The following is a 16,866-nucleotide window of genomic DNA, read 5'->3' on the forward strand; positions in this document are numbered from 1 at the left end:
GTGCGCTAAATGAAGCTCCAACCACTATAAACTGCGGCCACCAAATTAGAGAAGTTTAGTTTAGAACAATGGAGCGTACATGTGGAGCAGGAAGGGATCTGGGACAGAGGGAAAACTGCTAAATAAAAAGATGTAGTGTTTTACTGTATCAAGGAATGTTAAATAAATTAAAGCCCTGCAAAGTGAAAGGTCCTCTGATGGACGTATAAGTAAAACTTATTGTTTAGGGTTGAGCTTATAAATGGCCTTCGTTTGGTCTTAAAAGGTGTTGCATGCACAGGCACAAGGAAAAACCAAGAACGAAGCCTTAACATGAAAAATCCTGAAGACTGATTTCCTGCGGTAACCGTCACTAGCAGGTTGCATAATTTTTACAGATGTACATTTTGTCTAATTTTAGACTGAGCAAAAGTTCAACATAGCAGATGTTGTTTTATTTTATTTTTTAAGTACACATTTAAAACCTGTAAAGCCTGTATTTGATTTAATAAACACCAGAGGGGAAGAAACATGACTGCAGAATTATTTAGAAATCCTTAATTTGTGTTCTGTTTCTGCTGAACCTGAAGACTGAGATCACCTATTTATTTGTGTATTTATGATTTGAGCTGCTGTCCAAATTGAGTCACGCATGTGTAGAATGTAAGCTGCGCTGGTGGCCTCGCTTCATTATTTGCGTTTGGCACAGAAATCTAAAACCTAGATCTGCAGCAACACTTATCCCTCATTCGTCTTAGAACTACACTTTATTTCTGCCTGTTTTTACAAGATGTGCTACGACAAATGCCTTATAAAAGCTCTCAGTCATCATAGTTTTAGAGTCAGATCATAGTAGATCTCTTTTTAAATGCTCATTTCTTAGAAACCACAATATTTTTGCGAATGTTGAATTATATTCGACTAGTCAAAGCTGCTTTGAATTTAGTGATTCCATTTCATGAGATAAAAAAATAAAAAAATAAAAATAAAGCTTGATTATAGTTTTATTTTGTCATTTGAGGGTTGCTCCGGAGGCAGACTTACTTGGAAACGATAACGACAGTTAGATCATAGATGCTCTTATCGTTTGCTGGATCAGAGCAGTCGATGGGAATAAACTGCATGCACAGCTCAAGCTGGGCGGCCACTCACAATAGGTGATGATGATTATATACTGTGAAGGAAATTAATATCAGGAAGGGAAGCTATTAGTCCTGGTTGCCACTTTGATGTGATAATTAAAGGAAAAAATAAATAAATTCTTGCTTTTCTAAGTATGATCTAAAGAATCTTTGAAGTGTAAACTCAGCATTATCGCACTTGGCTTAACTAACATTCTGAAATCATAATATGTTTGGACATGTGATGGGATATAAGAAGGGACAACCCATACAATGGCAGACATACACTCATCATGGGCACGATTGTCATAACGCTTTTTCCAATCATACTGACCACCTAAAGCGCTGTACACTAGAGCCACAGTCACCCAATCACACACTAACACTTTCATACACCCATACACAGCTCAGTAGGCAACTTGGGGTTAAGTGCCTTGCCCCTGTCACATTGCCATGTGACAGGGGCAAGCTGGAATCGAACACGCAACCTTCCGATTGCAGGACGACTACTATACCCATCAAGCAACAGTCGCTCCAATCTAACAGTCTTCAACAATTTCCTTTCATCTTAGGGGGACACTTTCGGTCTGATGGTTTAAATTGTTGTGTTTTAACAGAACAAAGACCCCAACACATAGCAAAGTTGTTTTTGGAATGGATAAGGTGGGCCAACACTGAACTTTGGACAAAATTTAAAAGCTAAACCTGAGAACACCGTATTACCAGTCAAACATGGTGATGGTTGCATCACGCTAAAGGGTGTGTTTCACTGCCAGTGGTACTAATTATTCCGCACACTTTGTGCAGAATAATTAAGATGGAGAAATATTTCCAAAATGTTTGTTCTAGAGAGCCTATTTAGTGAAAATACACAAAAAAAAAAAATCCAACTTTCAAAACATCAGTGAAGTAGCCTGTTGTACGATCAAGCCATCATGGACAAAGAATTTTCCAATGGCATTATGAAAAGTGCAAAATGTATACAATCGTGGCCATGAGGAGTGTATGTATGTAAACTTCCTAGCTGCACAGTGCACAACTTGTAATAGTACTTGGAAAATCCTGAGGTTGTCGAATGACTCTGACCCCGTCTGTTTCCTCTTCTTCAGCTATTCGCGGGTTCTCCCCCCAGCACAAGATCACCAGCTTTGAGGAGGCCAAGGGCTTAGACCGCATCAATGAGCGCATGCCGCCTCGCAAGGATGGCGTGAACCACGTGGGCCACTCCATGGGCAAGATGAATATGTCGGAGGCGAACGGCACAGAAGACAACAGCAATATCCAGTGATGCGCCGTCTGAGCCACGGAAGCCGTGCCGCTGTTGCAGCCATGCAGCAAGACTTTGCTTAATGGGAAATTCAGGCCCATGAACACAGATATCCAACAGGCCCTCCGCTAGAACATGAAACCTGCAGCAAATCTAAACACTGGGCGAAAAAGGTCATCTATTTCATGACGGCATGTCATTGCACTGTTAGGGGGAGGGGGGAGCTGGGGTTCACAGCAAAGGGGCAAGGATGCAGAGAGACCTACTGGCTGCAGCAAAGAAGTGCTTTTAGAAGTTGTGTCTGACTGTAGTTCCCCTTCTCAATTCGATTACAGACTGAATTGTCGGGAAGTTTTGTTGCTTCAAGTGCTGACACACACCCGTGTGCTCCTTCAATGCAGGGCCTGACAGAAGACATGAGTGCAGCATCCATGCCACACAAATCGTTCTAATGTTTTATAAAGTATTTATTATGATTCACTCACAAATGCACTTAAAGGGGAAAATTATCTACTTTATCTAATTGTTTTTTTGCTAGTATTAGGTCACGTCACTTTGTGAGAGGCAACACAAAAAAGGAAAAAGAAAGTGAGACACCAGAAAGCTAAATGTGTACCTTTTTGAAACCTGCAGCACGCCATCTTATCGATGGACTTGCATTTATTGATTTACTTTGTTGTAAGATGCGTCCAACCTGCAGGGAAAGAAATAGGACAGGGTGCTCATGTTTGCTCGCTACGGAAATATTCACTGCAGATCCGATTCCCCCTCGGCGTCGTAACCTCCAGCATTGCTTCATTCCTCTTCTCCTCAACATCGGCCATCTTCCAGGATGACGGAACTTGGAGGGGAAGACGGGAGGATTTGGAAAGCGTGGTTTCACTGTTTCCTGAAGGTACCTCAGCATCCGAGATTAAACACAGAGATCAAACTTCAACATATGTCTCATTATTAATTTTACTCTCAGTCTTTACCTTTCTTTCAAAAGAGCATTTGACATAGGCATGGGCTGGTATAAAGCACTAACAACAGTTAGGGGAAGATTTTGAACAATTTTGTGTGACATAATCTAATTGCTTTTATTTCAAACAGAATAGAATTGAATTGGTTTATTTGATAGGGACTACGTACATTGATATCATTGCTCCAAATATACCAAAGTTAGCCAAAGGACAATTTATTTTTTTTTATCTGTAGTCCCTGGAGAGAAAAGATTGCAAATGCAACAATTATCTGCAACTGTTATCAACGAGTATCTATTGCTGCTGAAAATATAAATAATATCTGTGACTTTTTTGTTACATTGATTTTGGTTCATGAATTTAAGGAAACGTATAGGCTAAAAAAATACATTAAGCAGTAGTTTGTAAGTGCTTATTGCAAATAAATACATAGGTGTTTGAGTCACACAAAAGCAAAAAGTAGATAATTAGCTGGTTAGTTAGTGATGTAATTTGCTGAAATCCTAGCCTGGAGTCTGCTGCTTAGCAGTATGTTGCTCGTAGCTAGCAAACTGTAATTTTGCAACAAATTTTCCAATCTGTCCTATTTGCTTTCTTATACAAATGGTAAAAGTGTAATATCCTTCTATCAATCAGCTGACCAGTGGAGCAATTAATTAATCCAAGCCCTGTACAGCCAGGGAAAATGTTGTGGTGTCTCATCAAAAGGACTTCAAAGCACCCAAAGAGTGTAATGGTAAATTTAATTTTAGATTCTAATCAAAAGTTTTAAAATCATTTTTTTTTTTTTATTGCTCGACATACCTTGATATACAAAACCAGCCCATGCCTAATTTCACATGAGAATAGTATTGTATTAAAAAACAACTCCACCCTACAAAACCAAATAAGAATCCATGTTTTTATTTTTCAGGATTTAATGCTTTATTCCTCTCTAAAGATAACCTCTGTTCCCTTTCGACAATAGCACGGACTTCAGAGACAAACAGAAGTCATGTTGAATGTCAGGTCATGCCTTGCTGTCAAGATGCTAATCAACTGTTATTTCTTACCTGCTTACAGTGACTTAAGCATACGTCAACATCCTGGGATTTTTTGCATCTTTTCCTTTTGTGAACAATTCTTAAAATTTATGCCTACAAAAAAAAACTATGTGGTAGGAAGTTCTAGACATTCATCAGGTATTATTGGGTTCCAATTAATCATAAACATCAGTACAGGTGTCATTTGGAATTTACAGCCTTAGAGCCATCAGAAGAATGATGTACGGAGGCCCTGTTGACATGAGCATGGGATTCTGTGAAACAAACATTTTCTGCTGTTTTTGCACCTCCCATCCTCCTTGTTAAGAAAATTGTTTACCTTTTTTAAAGTCTAAGAAAATAAAAGCTACTAGCTAGCTTTGAGGAATCTTTAGCCTAGCACTGCTTTAGCCATGCTCAGGACCTCCTTTTGAATTTTAATGCCGTTGTTGCCGACATCATCGCCACCTGCTGGCCCGGTGTAGATATTACAGTGTTAATGTTTGGAATCCAATGTAGACTAAGATTTTTTTTTTTAGTTTTTTTTTTATAAACTTTAAACAAAGGGGGGGGGAAAAACACCAGTTTAAAAAATATATCTGAAGTAGTCTAGTGGGGCCTTAAAGAATACAACTTAATACATTTAATTTTTACAAAAATCTATCACTGATCAAGTAAAGTTAATGTGTAGTACTTTCATGATGAAGTGAATCCTAAAAAAAAAAAGTTCAACTATTTAATCAAACTTTCATTTCTAAATACATTTATTTTCATCTATTTTTACTGGACAATGTGACCAAAACAGGATGAGTAGGGAAAAAATAAAAGGTAAAGCCTCACTGTGATTTAAATGCAATCAATCTCTATGCCCAAACAATGTGTGAAAATGGAGTTTTGCAGTCAGTCTGGAATATGATTAGAATAGAGAACATTCTGATTGATCCAAATCTACGTTGGAAGGACACACATCTGGGATGCCCACCCTGCAACAAATTTCTAGAATTTCCTGTCATTCATTAATGTTTTCCTGGTTTGGATACCATCTTTCTTTTCAGTGATAAAGGTATGTGAATTAAAGATGAACAAAAAGTGACTTAACACAGCATCTATGGTATGGAACGCATCAATGCATGCAATTAAGTTCCTAGTTGTTATGTGAGATTATAATTGTGATAGTTGTGTTTCAAATAGTAAACTTGAATTCATTTATTTTTGAATTATATTTGTAGCTTTGTCTTGTTTTATAAATTTTATAAATAGGCTTCCTTTGATTGTTTTTGGTCCATTTTTTGTTTCATTTTGTTATTCATTACCACTGCTTTTAATTTTATATTGATTTCTTGTATGCAGAGATGCCCTTCTAAGGTGTGAAGCCTCGTGCTATATAAATATATATATTTTTTTCTGTCGTACTGATGTACAGAAAATGTTCAATAGTGTGAATGAATATAATCTCAGTGAAAAGCTACTCTTTCAGGCTGCCAAAGCATGATAGCATGGTTTTCTCAAATGTAAATGAACTGGACACGCAGAAAAATCAGGTGTCACACATTTAACAGGACACATTGTATTCGGGTTATATTTACTGCTGATATTATTATTGTTGCAATTTAGCTTATGGTTCTTTTCATTCCTTGGTTTCCGGTTCTCGTACAGTCAAAATGCATACTTCAACAAAGAGATATAATGGATTTTATCTTGCAACATTTTTTATCTATGGAGATATGTTTTGGCATTTGACTTCCTAAATAATACACACACTGTAAGCATGCCCTATGGGACAAATCACATTTTTTTACTCTTGAATAAAATATGCATGAACAAATTGTGTGATGCAATTTTTAACTCCCTAGTGGAGTAATTAATGTGCTCTTCTGCCCTGCAGTTACTTGTGGATAAAACACTGATGCCAGCAAAAAAATAGTATTATAATTCAAGATTTTTTTTATTTTTTGTCCTAATTCTATGGTATCTCAGGAACCTAAATCTGCTGTAACTAAACTAGTTATGTCCAGAAGAGCGTAACATTGTATAGTGTTCCAACATCTGCACATTCAAAGAGACCCTTCTCATGCAATAGCTTCCATATATAAGCAGAATGAATTATTAAAAAACTATACTGAGGCCCGTGATGACTGACATTTTTTTTATCCCTTTGCAGAAACGTTAAACTTTCCTTTTTTTCCTCAACATGGTATTTTACAGGGAGGAGAACTCTTTGCCATGGAATACCATAAATTAAGAGTTATTTGAGGAGGTCTTCAAGCATGTACAGTTAGACCAAAAATGATTCTTACCCCTTAAAATAAGAAATAAAAACCTCTGAATAATCGTGTTCTTTTAATTACATTTCGTTAGAAATTACATGTCAAATTATTTGTACCGTTCTGAGTAATCAGTGGAAACATATTTGTTTTTTGCCACAACTGCTGTTGTACCCTTCCTTAAACCGCTGATCAGGTTTTTGCATGTTTCCAACAGTATTTTGGTGATTTATCTTTGGTGATGTGCTCCGACTCTCTGAGATTGGAATGACTCCTTGATATCGCTCTACTCTTTAGCTCCCTCCACAGAGTCTCTATGAAGTTGCGGTCAGGAGTCTGCCTGAGTTGCCCCCAAATATTTATCACTTCCAGTCAGAAGAAACATGCAGGGAAAATATAAAATATTACCTTAAACCTACATCTAAGTGGGGTATGAATACTTTCGGTCTTAATTGTTATGTGCAACATCAGGTTGGACTAATATGTATTTGCAGGTTTGACCCCCAAGATGACAGTTGCTGCAGTTTTATATGTGTGCTTTTCTAGTTGTGATTTTATAAAACAGGCAGCAGGAAATTAATATCCTGACTTGAATCTGTAAGGTATTGTCAAGAGGAAAATTAGAGATACCAGACCCAGCAATCCAGACCAGTTGAAGGCTGCTGCTATAGCAACCAAGGCTTCTTTAACACATCAGCAGAGCCACAGGCTGATCACCTACATGCTACATTACATTGATGAGGTAATTCATGCAAAAGGAGCCCCACAGAAGGCTGAGTTCACATGCGGTACAGTAGATGGACATACTTTTCTTCAGGCCAACATTTGTATATTCATAATCCATTTTTGTTAGTTTCACGTAATGTTTTTCCAAGAAACTGATTTTTAGTTTAGTCTTGGTTTAGTGTTCAAAGGGGCCATTTGAGGCCCTCGGAATAATTTAGTGTGGCACCCCCACAGTTTAAGAAAGGCAAAAAAATTGGCCCTCCAGCAAAAGGAACAGAAGCAGATGAACACTTTTTGTAACTTTTAAAACATAAGGGTTTCACTGAAAATTTTCTATGTTGTTGAATGGAGATTGTTAGGTACTAAAGTATTTTCTAATATCAGCCATGTTTTTTTTTTTTTTATTTCATGCTAATGTCATAGTAAGTAGGGCTGCAAATATCCAGCCACTATTTATTCAAGAACAGAACTTTACCTTTCATTTAACTTAGGTAAATACAGGAAGTGTTTTCGAATAAGTTATTTTATTTGTGGTTGGGAATAGACTTAAAACTATTTCTTTACCAATAAACTAGAAAACATTCTACCCAGAAAGTAAGGAAACTACACCTTGCTCTAAACATCTGATACCCTTTTTTTGACCTAATAATTTAATCTTTTAATCTGTTTGAAAAAGCAACACTGTTTCAAACAGAGGAGAAAACAGAGAGACGCAAAAACATTGTAATTCCATATGTGTCAGGAGTTTCTGAAAGAAATTTCTCCAGACACAACATGCCAGTAAATTTCAATCCTAATAACACTCTCAGACAAAAACTGGTTCATCCCAAAGACAGAACACCCAAACCACAGCTGAGCGGCGTTGTGTTTGTAGTCCGCTGCAGCGAGGACTGCTCAGACTCCTACATCAGAGAAACTAAACAACAACTACATAAACGCATGGCACAGCACAGGAGGGCCAGAAGCACGGGGCAAGATTCAGGAGTCCACTTTCACCTCAGGAACAAAGGCCACTCTTTTGATGACAATGATGTCCAGATTTTGGACAGGGAGAACAGATGGTTTGAAAGAGGGGTGAAAGAAGCCATTTTGGTCAAAAGAGAAAAACCATCACTGAACAGAGGGGGAGGATTGTGCTTTCAACTCCCCAGTGTTTACAGCTTGGTCCACCAACTCGTTCCAAAGAGATTACATTAGCATCTCGTCATGATTCAGGTGACCAGGTACTCCACTCACACCAAGCAATAGCTTCTAACGATCCAGGGCAGTGGTGGGTGGGTCACTGATTTGCATCTGACTTAGAATGCACCTATAGGAGGATGGACCTCCATGTCCTTTAAAAACAGCCGTGCACCAGCTGCAGGTCGCTCAAGTGCGAGCCACCAGAATTGACAAAGACTCCTTGAAAGGTGTCGAAACGTTTTCAGAAAGAACTGAGCCAAAGTCTGGTTGCCTCCGATTTAAGCCTGTTTGCTGTTGTGATGACCCGAGTAACATAATTTACACAGGCAAACAGCAGATAGCTGAAACATATCACTGTTTGTAATACAGTTATATTATACTGAAATAAATTACTGAATTAAATAAACTATTTGAGTGTAATTTATAGATTTGCATATTTAGCTGGTACTAGTCACCTAACATTTTTATGCACATAAATATATATATATTTATTCAACACACATAGCTCAGTTATTGAAAATATTACCATTAGGTTAGAAAACGAATACTACATATTCCCAATGACTTTGAATTTATTAATTAAAAAAAATCCGATTTCAACACATTTGTTTATTTTTCCAGAAAATAATATTGGCTACTGTTTGTCTGGAATTGTTTTGGAGTTTAAATGTGTGATAAAATGATAAGAATGCTTGCCATACTGCACCTGCTGATTTCCCCCCCCCCCCAACAATTTAGACGTCTGACACTGAGTAATGGTTGAAGACGGCGGTATAACAATTAATTTCCAACCTTACCACAAACACACAAACCTAAGCAAACCGCGTTTAGATTCCCACGTCAGTGATTTTCAACCCTCATTAGGCCGGAAGTGACATCACGTGGTCTCACCCTCCCACCTTTTCGTCCACCAAAGAGCCCTGGACGTCCCAGCAATTTTCTAGGAGGCCCCTTTAAAAAAAAAAAGCGATACAGCCGTCATCTTTGACGTTTATAGCGTGTGAATAATGGCCCAGCGGCAGGCCTGTTGGCAGCCGGACACCGACCACCGCCGGGGGCCGACGGGAAAGCGGCTGTGAGTGGCCGCGGGCTGCACCGAGCTAACCTTCTCCGCAGCCAGCCTGTCTGCGACCGAGGCTCGGCGCTTCGTCCTCTCCCCGTCGCCCCTTTTACGCGCATGATACTGGCGCACATTGTTCTGGGCCGGAGCTGCCGAGTAAAAAAAAACCCGACAGAGCTGCCATGGACAAAGACGAAGCGGACCGGCTCATAGAGAAGGCCAAGCTGTGTTTACGGTCGGGCCGGAAGGACCGGGCGCTGCAGCTGCTACATGAGGCGCAGAGAACCTACCCCAGCACCAGGGCCAGAGGTAAAATTAGCTGACGCACATTTTCTATAACCGCACTCTGACTTGCTGACCGAGGAGCTTCTACCGGCCCGTCTGCGGCTGGCAGGCTACTTTCAGGCTGTTTCGGATTCAGAAAGCCATAATAAGCTTTAAATCCTATGAGTGAAAGGTTAAAATCTAGGTCTGTCTTTTTTTTTTTCTTGAATGGGGGCACCCCCACCCTCACCCTCCGTTCGCTTCAAAGGGCTCGGAGACCATCAGGGAGAAATGAATTAAAACCCCATCTGTCTATTCGTTTGCTTAAATTGTACAGCCATGACATCCAAGCGGCGTAATCACAAAGCAAAGGATTCCTGTATGCACCGATAACGCAGCCTGTGCGTTCACACGTCTCTCTGCTCTTATACTTTACATTAAAATTAGCATAGAGTGCTGATCCGAAATTTAGGACATGAAAGTTCTCTTAATGTGGGGCTTTTAAACCAGGCTTTGGAAAAAAAGAGATTTCCGGGATTTTTTCCTCCATCCTTCCATATTTTCCCCAGTGACAAAATTCTATTGGTGCTTAATCAACACCATGGGTTTACATTGCTTAATATATTTGTTTGCGAACCCGTTTTAATGCATTAACTCGATGCAAAATCTGTTTAAAAAAGAAGGAAAAAAATGACATTAAAGGACCGAATTCAGATTGAACCTGACCCCTTGGTTCTTAAACTGGGTGTAATATGCCAAACAATTTTTTTCTGAATTTCTGCAAACAAAACAAAGCTTACAAAATCCACAAATGGTCTTTTAATACCTTTTATTGTCTCACAACGGGGAATAATTGTGGGACAATTGTCTTTTTTTTTTTAAGAATCTGCTTTCAGGCTAGGCGACTCCAAGGAAACTTGTGCTCTCAAGTTGTGGCCTAATTGAATTAAAACTGTGTAAATTGTGTGCAGCATTATCAGTGCACATTGGAAAAAAGAATTGCTTTATTGCGTCAAAAACACGAAATTAATTCCCATAGTGAGCGTATATAAACCTCTGACCAGCTTTGTATAATGGCTTTGAGGATTAACAGGTAGGAATTGATTTGATAGCACTCTAACACTAATAATTAAAAACATTTACATAAGCAAAACTGTGCATCTTAATTCTAGCCTGTATTTGCTGCTATTCATATTTGTCACTCTGACTTCTTCACTCATCGATGAGTACAAACCCTTGTGTTACAGTACTGATAGATGCCATAGTGAGAAACGGAGGCGGTGCGCCCCCGGAGTCGAACCACGTGCCTCCGCCCACAGGCTGGAGAGACGAGGACCTCGGAAACCAAGAAATGAGGAACGTGCATCATGATGAAAAGAAGACCTACACGGAGGAGCAACGCCAGGGTGTTTCCAGGTGAAGAGTTAGCAGAGCAGGCAATGGCACAATCATGGCGGTGGAGAGGTGCGCTCAGGAAAAAAAACCGTGGTGTCTTCTCGCCGTCTCTGGTCTCACGTCCGGCATGCTCTGTTTCTGCAGAATAAAGAATTGCAAGGACTTCTATGAAATCCTCGGCGTAGACAAAGGCGCCGGCGACGAAGATCTGAAGAAGGCGTACAGGAAGTTGGCCCTGAAGTTTCACCCAGACAAGAACTTCGCCCCAGGGGCCACAGATGCATTCAAAGGTGCTCGTAAAACGCAGCACTCAACATGTGTTTTGTTTCCTGTTGTTCGCCTTTGTCCCAACCACAAGCTGCAATGTCATTTATTGGCATTTCCTGCGATACACCAGCATAGAGTGGATCATAACTGAGAAGCGGAAGGAAAATTATACTGTAGTCTAAATAATAATAATTTAAAAAATCTGGACTTTGACTAGGCCAATCTAATACAGAACTTTGCTTTGATCTTAACTATTCCATTGTAGCTTTAGTTGAATGTTTAAGCTTTTTTTTTCCTCTGCAAAAAAAACACAAAGCCCTAGTTTTAGAGAGTCACTAACAGGATTTTTCCAGTTTTGCCCTGTTTTCATCTCTCCATCTGTTTTTGCCAACTTATTTTTCCCTGCTGATGAAAAGCTTCCCCACAACATGGTTTTCTTAGAGCAATGGGTTTCTTCTTTCTGTTTTCCACAAAGGACATATTTTCCACCCCATTTGATAAGTGTGTGTGTGGGGGGGGGCTTCTGAAAGCAGTTGGTTGAACTCGCTTTCATTAAAGGGTGTCGCAGTAAAAAGCGGGCTGAATACAAATGCATGCCACACTTTTCAGAATTTATTTGGGGGAAAAAATGGAAAACCATGTACCCCTTTCCTTCCACTTTGCAATTATTCACTTTGTGGTGGTCTGTCACATATATTTTCAGTAAAATCCTCTGAAGTTTGTGGTTGTCAATGGACACAATGTCAAATGTATATGAGCACTTTTGCATAGTACTATTGTGCTATTGTATGGTATTTTGTCCTATAATAGCTTCTAAATCAGTCATTTAACTCCTAGTTTTGAGGCTCTTCCTCTTACAGTGTGGAGCGTAGGTTTGGAGTTCATTGTTGAAATGCGGTTCTTCCATGTGTGCATTAACACTGATGAACTTCCTGTTGCGTAAGTGGGGAATGGACGGCACTTATCCAGCAGTTTCTTAGGTTATTGACCACACAAAGTGCTTTTATACTCCAAACCACAGTCAATCATTCACATGTTGATCTGCAGAGGTTCAATCAGGGTTCTGCATCCTGCCTGAAGTTAATGGGGAGGGAAGCCGGAGTCAAACTGACAACCTTCCTAAAGAGTGACTAGATTTTCTCCTCTTGAGCAACGGCTACTGCCGAGTCTCTGTAACGCTTCGTAGCTAAGTTCAGGAACGTAAAGGCTGAACGGTTTGTCATGTAGAATAGAAAACATTAGGATTCCATTAACCACTTTAGAAATAGTTTGCTATGAAAACTAACATTGAACTGCTTTTCTTTTTTTTTTTGGGTGAATTAAAAAGCCCAAAATGTATTTCTGTTTTCCTACCATTTTCTCTTGTGGTCAATTGTTTGAAAATGTCTTGGGTCTATGATTAAATTTTGAGGCCATACTTGGTAACAAGATAAGGAAGTGGGTCAATGATTGTTTTCATAGCGTTTAATGAATGGATAGATGGGCCCAGCTCTGCTCATGAGCAAAAGTTGCTGGATGTTGGTGGAATTAAAATGGACAATACTTTGTATTGTACTTAACATCTTCTATTATAAGAACATTTTATGAAACATACAGTTGTTCAGCTCCTGGTTAGGCAATTGTTCCTTCTTAGTCTATTCTGCTCCATACTGAAGAATTGTACTCTTGTTAGTTTTTGTGTGTTATGGTGAACAGAATAGAAAAGTGGATAAATAAATAAAAAAAAGCCTGTTTTAGATCATTACCCAATTCTGCAACCAGTTATATTTAAAGGGGGTTTTCAAACTGAGGTCCACCTTCCTCAGACAGCCACAGGAAAGATGGTGGGTCTCTAACCTGAGACTCTAACCTCGTGCTTAACTCGCACCACAACTTGGATTTCATGAAATGTTTCCTGGCTCTCCCACCAGCCATCGGTAACGCATACGCAGTGCTGAGCAACCCAGAGAAGAGGCAGCAGTACGATCAATACGGAGATCAGTGCCCGACCTCAAACGTACCCCACCACCCCGGCCACAGCCGGCCCGCACACTACCGGAGCTTCTACAGGGACTTCGAGGCCGACATTTCCCCCGAGGAGCTCTTCAACATTTTCTTCGGCGGAAGGTTTCCCACAGGTGGGTTGGTTGGTGTGTGTGTGTGTGTGTGGTTATTTGAACAGGTTATTTTTCTCGCAGGTTTACGAGTACGATCTACCTTTTGACTCTCTGCAGGAAACGTGCACGTGTACACCAACCAGGGCGCCTCCTACTCTCAGTTCTACCAGCCGCGTCGTCGGCGGGCCCATGAAAGGCGCGAGGAGGTGGTGGTGGAGGAAAACCAGAGCCAGGTTAGCGGCCTGCTCAGCATGAAGGCGACCCCTCGTTAACAGCCGCAGTGTCATGTTGTCGTCTCCGCCCGGAGAGGCAGCTGTGGATGTTGCACACGCAATCATTCATTGGATTAAAAGATCACATCAGACCTGCCAATGCAATGCACTTAGACGAGAACAGTGAGCCTACATGATTTTTTTTATCTTCCCACAGAACACCTTCACAGCTCTCCTGCAGCTCCTCCCCGTGCTGGTGTTGATCCTCATCTCAGTCTTTACTCAGATGATGGCCACTAATCCGCCCTACAGTCTGTTCTACAAGCCGTGAGTTTAGAAAAAGCCCTACTCCATGCTCCTAAACCGTTTTCCCCCCCCTGGATTCAGGGAGTACATTTAAATTGTTGGTTATTTTTGTGTTGCCAGGGCGATGGGGTTGGTGGTGTCCAGAGAAACGCAGCACATGGGCGTACCGTACTACGTGGACAAAGGTTTTCAGAAGGAGTACCGCGGAGCTGCGCTGGAAGAGCTAGAGAAAACCATAGAGAGCGACTACATCGAACACCTGCAGAGTAGCTGCTGGAAGGAGAAGCAGCAAAGTACGCTACCGTCTCTATCAAACCTGACTAGTAGCCCAGTAAAAGGCTTTTTTTTTTTTTCTGATTCAAAATTTCAAGCACTTGATTTAAAAAAAAAAAAATTCTCTGTGGACTGAGCAAATTCTCTATTGCTTTGGAGAATTTAAAGGAGCTATAAGTAAGATATTTACTGTAAAATCAACCTAAATCATTCTCATTTGTCACCTGGGATGAACGTAACATTCCCTATAAACAACAGTCAAGTTTTTCTCCTTTTAAACCTAGAGGTACGGTCCGGAAGTGCTTCGGTTCAGAGTGCAGCCCGTATTTACTTCCTGGTTCCTCAGCCAATCAAATGAGTTTTCAAATGAGTGTAGCATTAAGTATTTTATCTTGGCAAAAGAGCAGCAGCCTGCTAACATGGAAGCCAGTAAGAAGTGGACCAGAAATGGAACAGAAGACATCATCATATACATGTCCTTTGCAAGTCAAAAATTCACAACAGCAACAGACCGTTTAAAAATGGCAAATTGGATTGTGACTGCCAAGCTGTTGTACTGATTTGAGCCACAAGGTGCCAGTATTACTTAAAGCTCCTTTATCTATTTAGTCTGTAGGTTTAGACACTTGCAGCGTGCCACAGTAATACTGCATAAAGCTGGTTGCAGATAAAAGTTCTGTGCAGCAGGTTTTTAGCCACAGTCATTCGTTGACACTTTCCTCCACAAACGTATGCAAAGCGTACATGCAATGAACTGAAGTTTGATAGAAACTATATTCGAAATATTTTTTTGTTATTTTGGATGAATGTCTTTCTCTCGCTCTGTTGTTCCTCACCAGAGTCGGACTTGGCAAACCTGGGACAGCTCTACCGGGACGAGCGTTTAAAGCAGAAGGCGGAGTCCATGAGGCTGGACAACTGCGAGAAACTGCAGCGATTGGTCGGCCGCCTGAGAGTCAAATGAGGACTGGTTGAGAGCTGGAAACATTTCTTTAGCGAAATGTGTGATTTACCCATTCTGGCCATTTTGTCGCGACATGCCATCGGGTACAGTGGGAAGATTGCGCCCCCCCCCCCCCCCCCCCCATCCCTCTGGAAACAACGTGCCTTCTCTCCGGGGGTGGGGAAATAAGGAGTTGCACCGTGGCGGTAGCAGCTGGGAGTGCAGACTCACTCTGGCAGGGCGTATGGTGTCTCGCAGCCTTCAAACTTTCTTATAGAAATGGCATGACATACGCGGTCTCCCCTGGGGGTTACCAAGGCAGTTGTATGTTTGGGACATACATGTTTTACCTGTTTAGGTTCAATAGTTTTTTGTTTTTGTTTTTCTTGTTCTCTTGTGTCTTTGTTGAAATTTGAGTTGTATTTATTTGGTAGATAACAGGGTGAATGTTAGTCAGGTTTTTTTCAGTAGGAATAGAGATCTACATAATACTGCAGTGTTTGGTCAAATCAGCACATATTTATTGTTAAATGACAATTTAAGGACCTTTTTTTGGTATTTAAAAACCAAGACAGATCCAACAATTAAACCATCTGCAGTACATACAATGAAACTTGGTCTTATTTTGCCTCCGAAAGCACCCTGGTATAAGGATTTATTGCAGTTTCCTCTGAAGCTGCATTTCACCAGGTCTTGTTTATGTTACATTTTCAAACCACTCCCCCTTTTATGCTCCGATGTTCGTTTAATGTTTGCTGATCGTCACGGGGAGCTCACATTATGGCAGTACACCTATAGCTAGGAGATATTAAATTGCACACAGTGCTTTGCAGGAGTATTCATACTTCCATTATAAATTGTATTTTAATCAGATTTTAAGTGATAGACCAACACAAACTAGTGCATATTTGTGAAAAAGCAGGCACATGATGCACGGTAATGAGTTTTTTTCATGATATAATTTAAATATGTGGTGGACATATGTATTCAGCTCCCATGAGTTGGTACTATGCAGCAAATGGTTTGCACATCAAAAGGTGAACATTTTTTCCCAAATGGCTCTGTCTCAATCAGATCAGATCAGATGAAGAGCATCTGTAAAAGAAAAAAAAAATCACTTCATTTATTGCAACATATATTCAATTAGATTTAGGTCTGGACTTTGATTGCTCCATTCCAACCTTATATTTTGATCTAAACTATTCTATTGTAGCTCTGATTGTATCTTAAGAGTTGGTGTGACAATGGAAGATAAACTTCCACCCCAGTTTCAAGTCTTTTGCAGTGGGTCCCGAGGACCAGTGTTGAAGACCCCTGCCCTAAAGAAAAACATTCCCACCAACATGTTTCACCAGGGTAAAGGTGTGGTCAGGGTGATCTGCAGCGTCGGGTCTTCTACCGCACCCCGCCTCTTGCCGTTCCGTTTGGTTTCCTCTGACCTAGTGCCCCTTCTTCCACGTTTGCCGTCACCTACATGGCTTGTGGCCAACTTTAAACTGGACTTCTCATAGCTTTCTTCTTGACACG

The 16,866-nt window shown here is 40.4% G+C and overlaps 2 protein-coding genes across 3 annotated transcripts in view; both read left to right on the plus strand.

Annotated features, from left to right (window-relative positions):
• Nucleotides 1-3,151, plus strand: part of ppp3ca (protein phosphatase 3, catalytic subunit, alpha isozyme) — a 47,230-nt gene extending 44,079 nt beyond the window's left edge. The window contains exon 14 of the mRNA XM_036143147.1: nucleotides 2,210-3,151. Coding sequence (XP_035999040.1) covers nucleotides 2,210-2,388 — 179 coding nt within the window. The 3' untranslated portion in view covers nucleotides 2,389-3,151. The remainder of the gene's footprint in view (nucleotides 1-2,209) is intronic.
• A 6,614-nt stretch (nucleotides 3,152-9,765) lies between these two features.
• On the plus strand, nucleotides 9,766-15,952 carry dnajc18 (DnaJ (Hsp40) homolog, subfamily C, member 18). 2 transcript variants are annotated; one of them, XM_012855293.3, is made up of 8 exons: nucleotides 9,766-9,892; nucleotides 11,095-11,263; nucleotides 11,387-11,532; nucleotides 13,420-13,626; nucleotides 13,723-13,838; nucleotides 14,035-14,144; nucleotides 14,244-14,416; nucleotides 15,236-15,952. In XM_012855293.3, the coding sequence occupies exons 1-8, from the start codon at nucleotides 9,766-9,768 to the stop codon at nucleotides 15,358-15,360; spliced, it is 1,173 nt and encodes a 390-aa protein (XP_012710747.2). In that variant the 3' UTR covers nucleotides 15,361-15,952. The 2 variants fall into 2 exon arrangements, with proteins under 2 accessions (XP_012710747.2, XP_035999042.1); XM_036143149.1 differs by lacking the exon at nucleotides 9,766-9,892 and having other exon boundaries at nucleotides 11,204-11,311.
• Nucleotides 15,953-16,866: the final 914 nt, after the last annotated feature.

The sequence above is a fragment of the Fundulus heteroclitus genome, chromosome 11 (assembly GCF_011125445.2).
Source record: "Fundulus heteroclitus isolate FHET01 chromosome 11, MU-UCD_Fhet_4.1, whole genome shotgun sequence".
NCBI lineage: Eukaryota > Metazoa > Chordata > Actinopteri > Cyprinodontiformes > Fundulidae > Fundulus > Fundulus heteroclitus.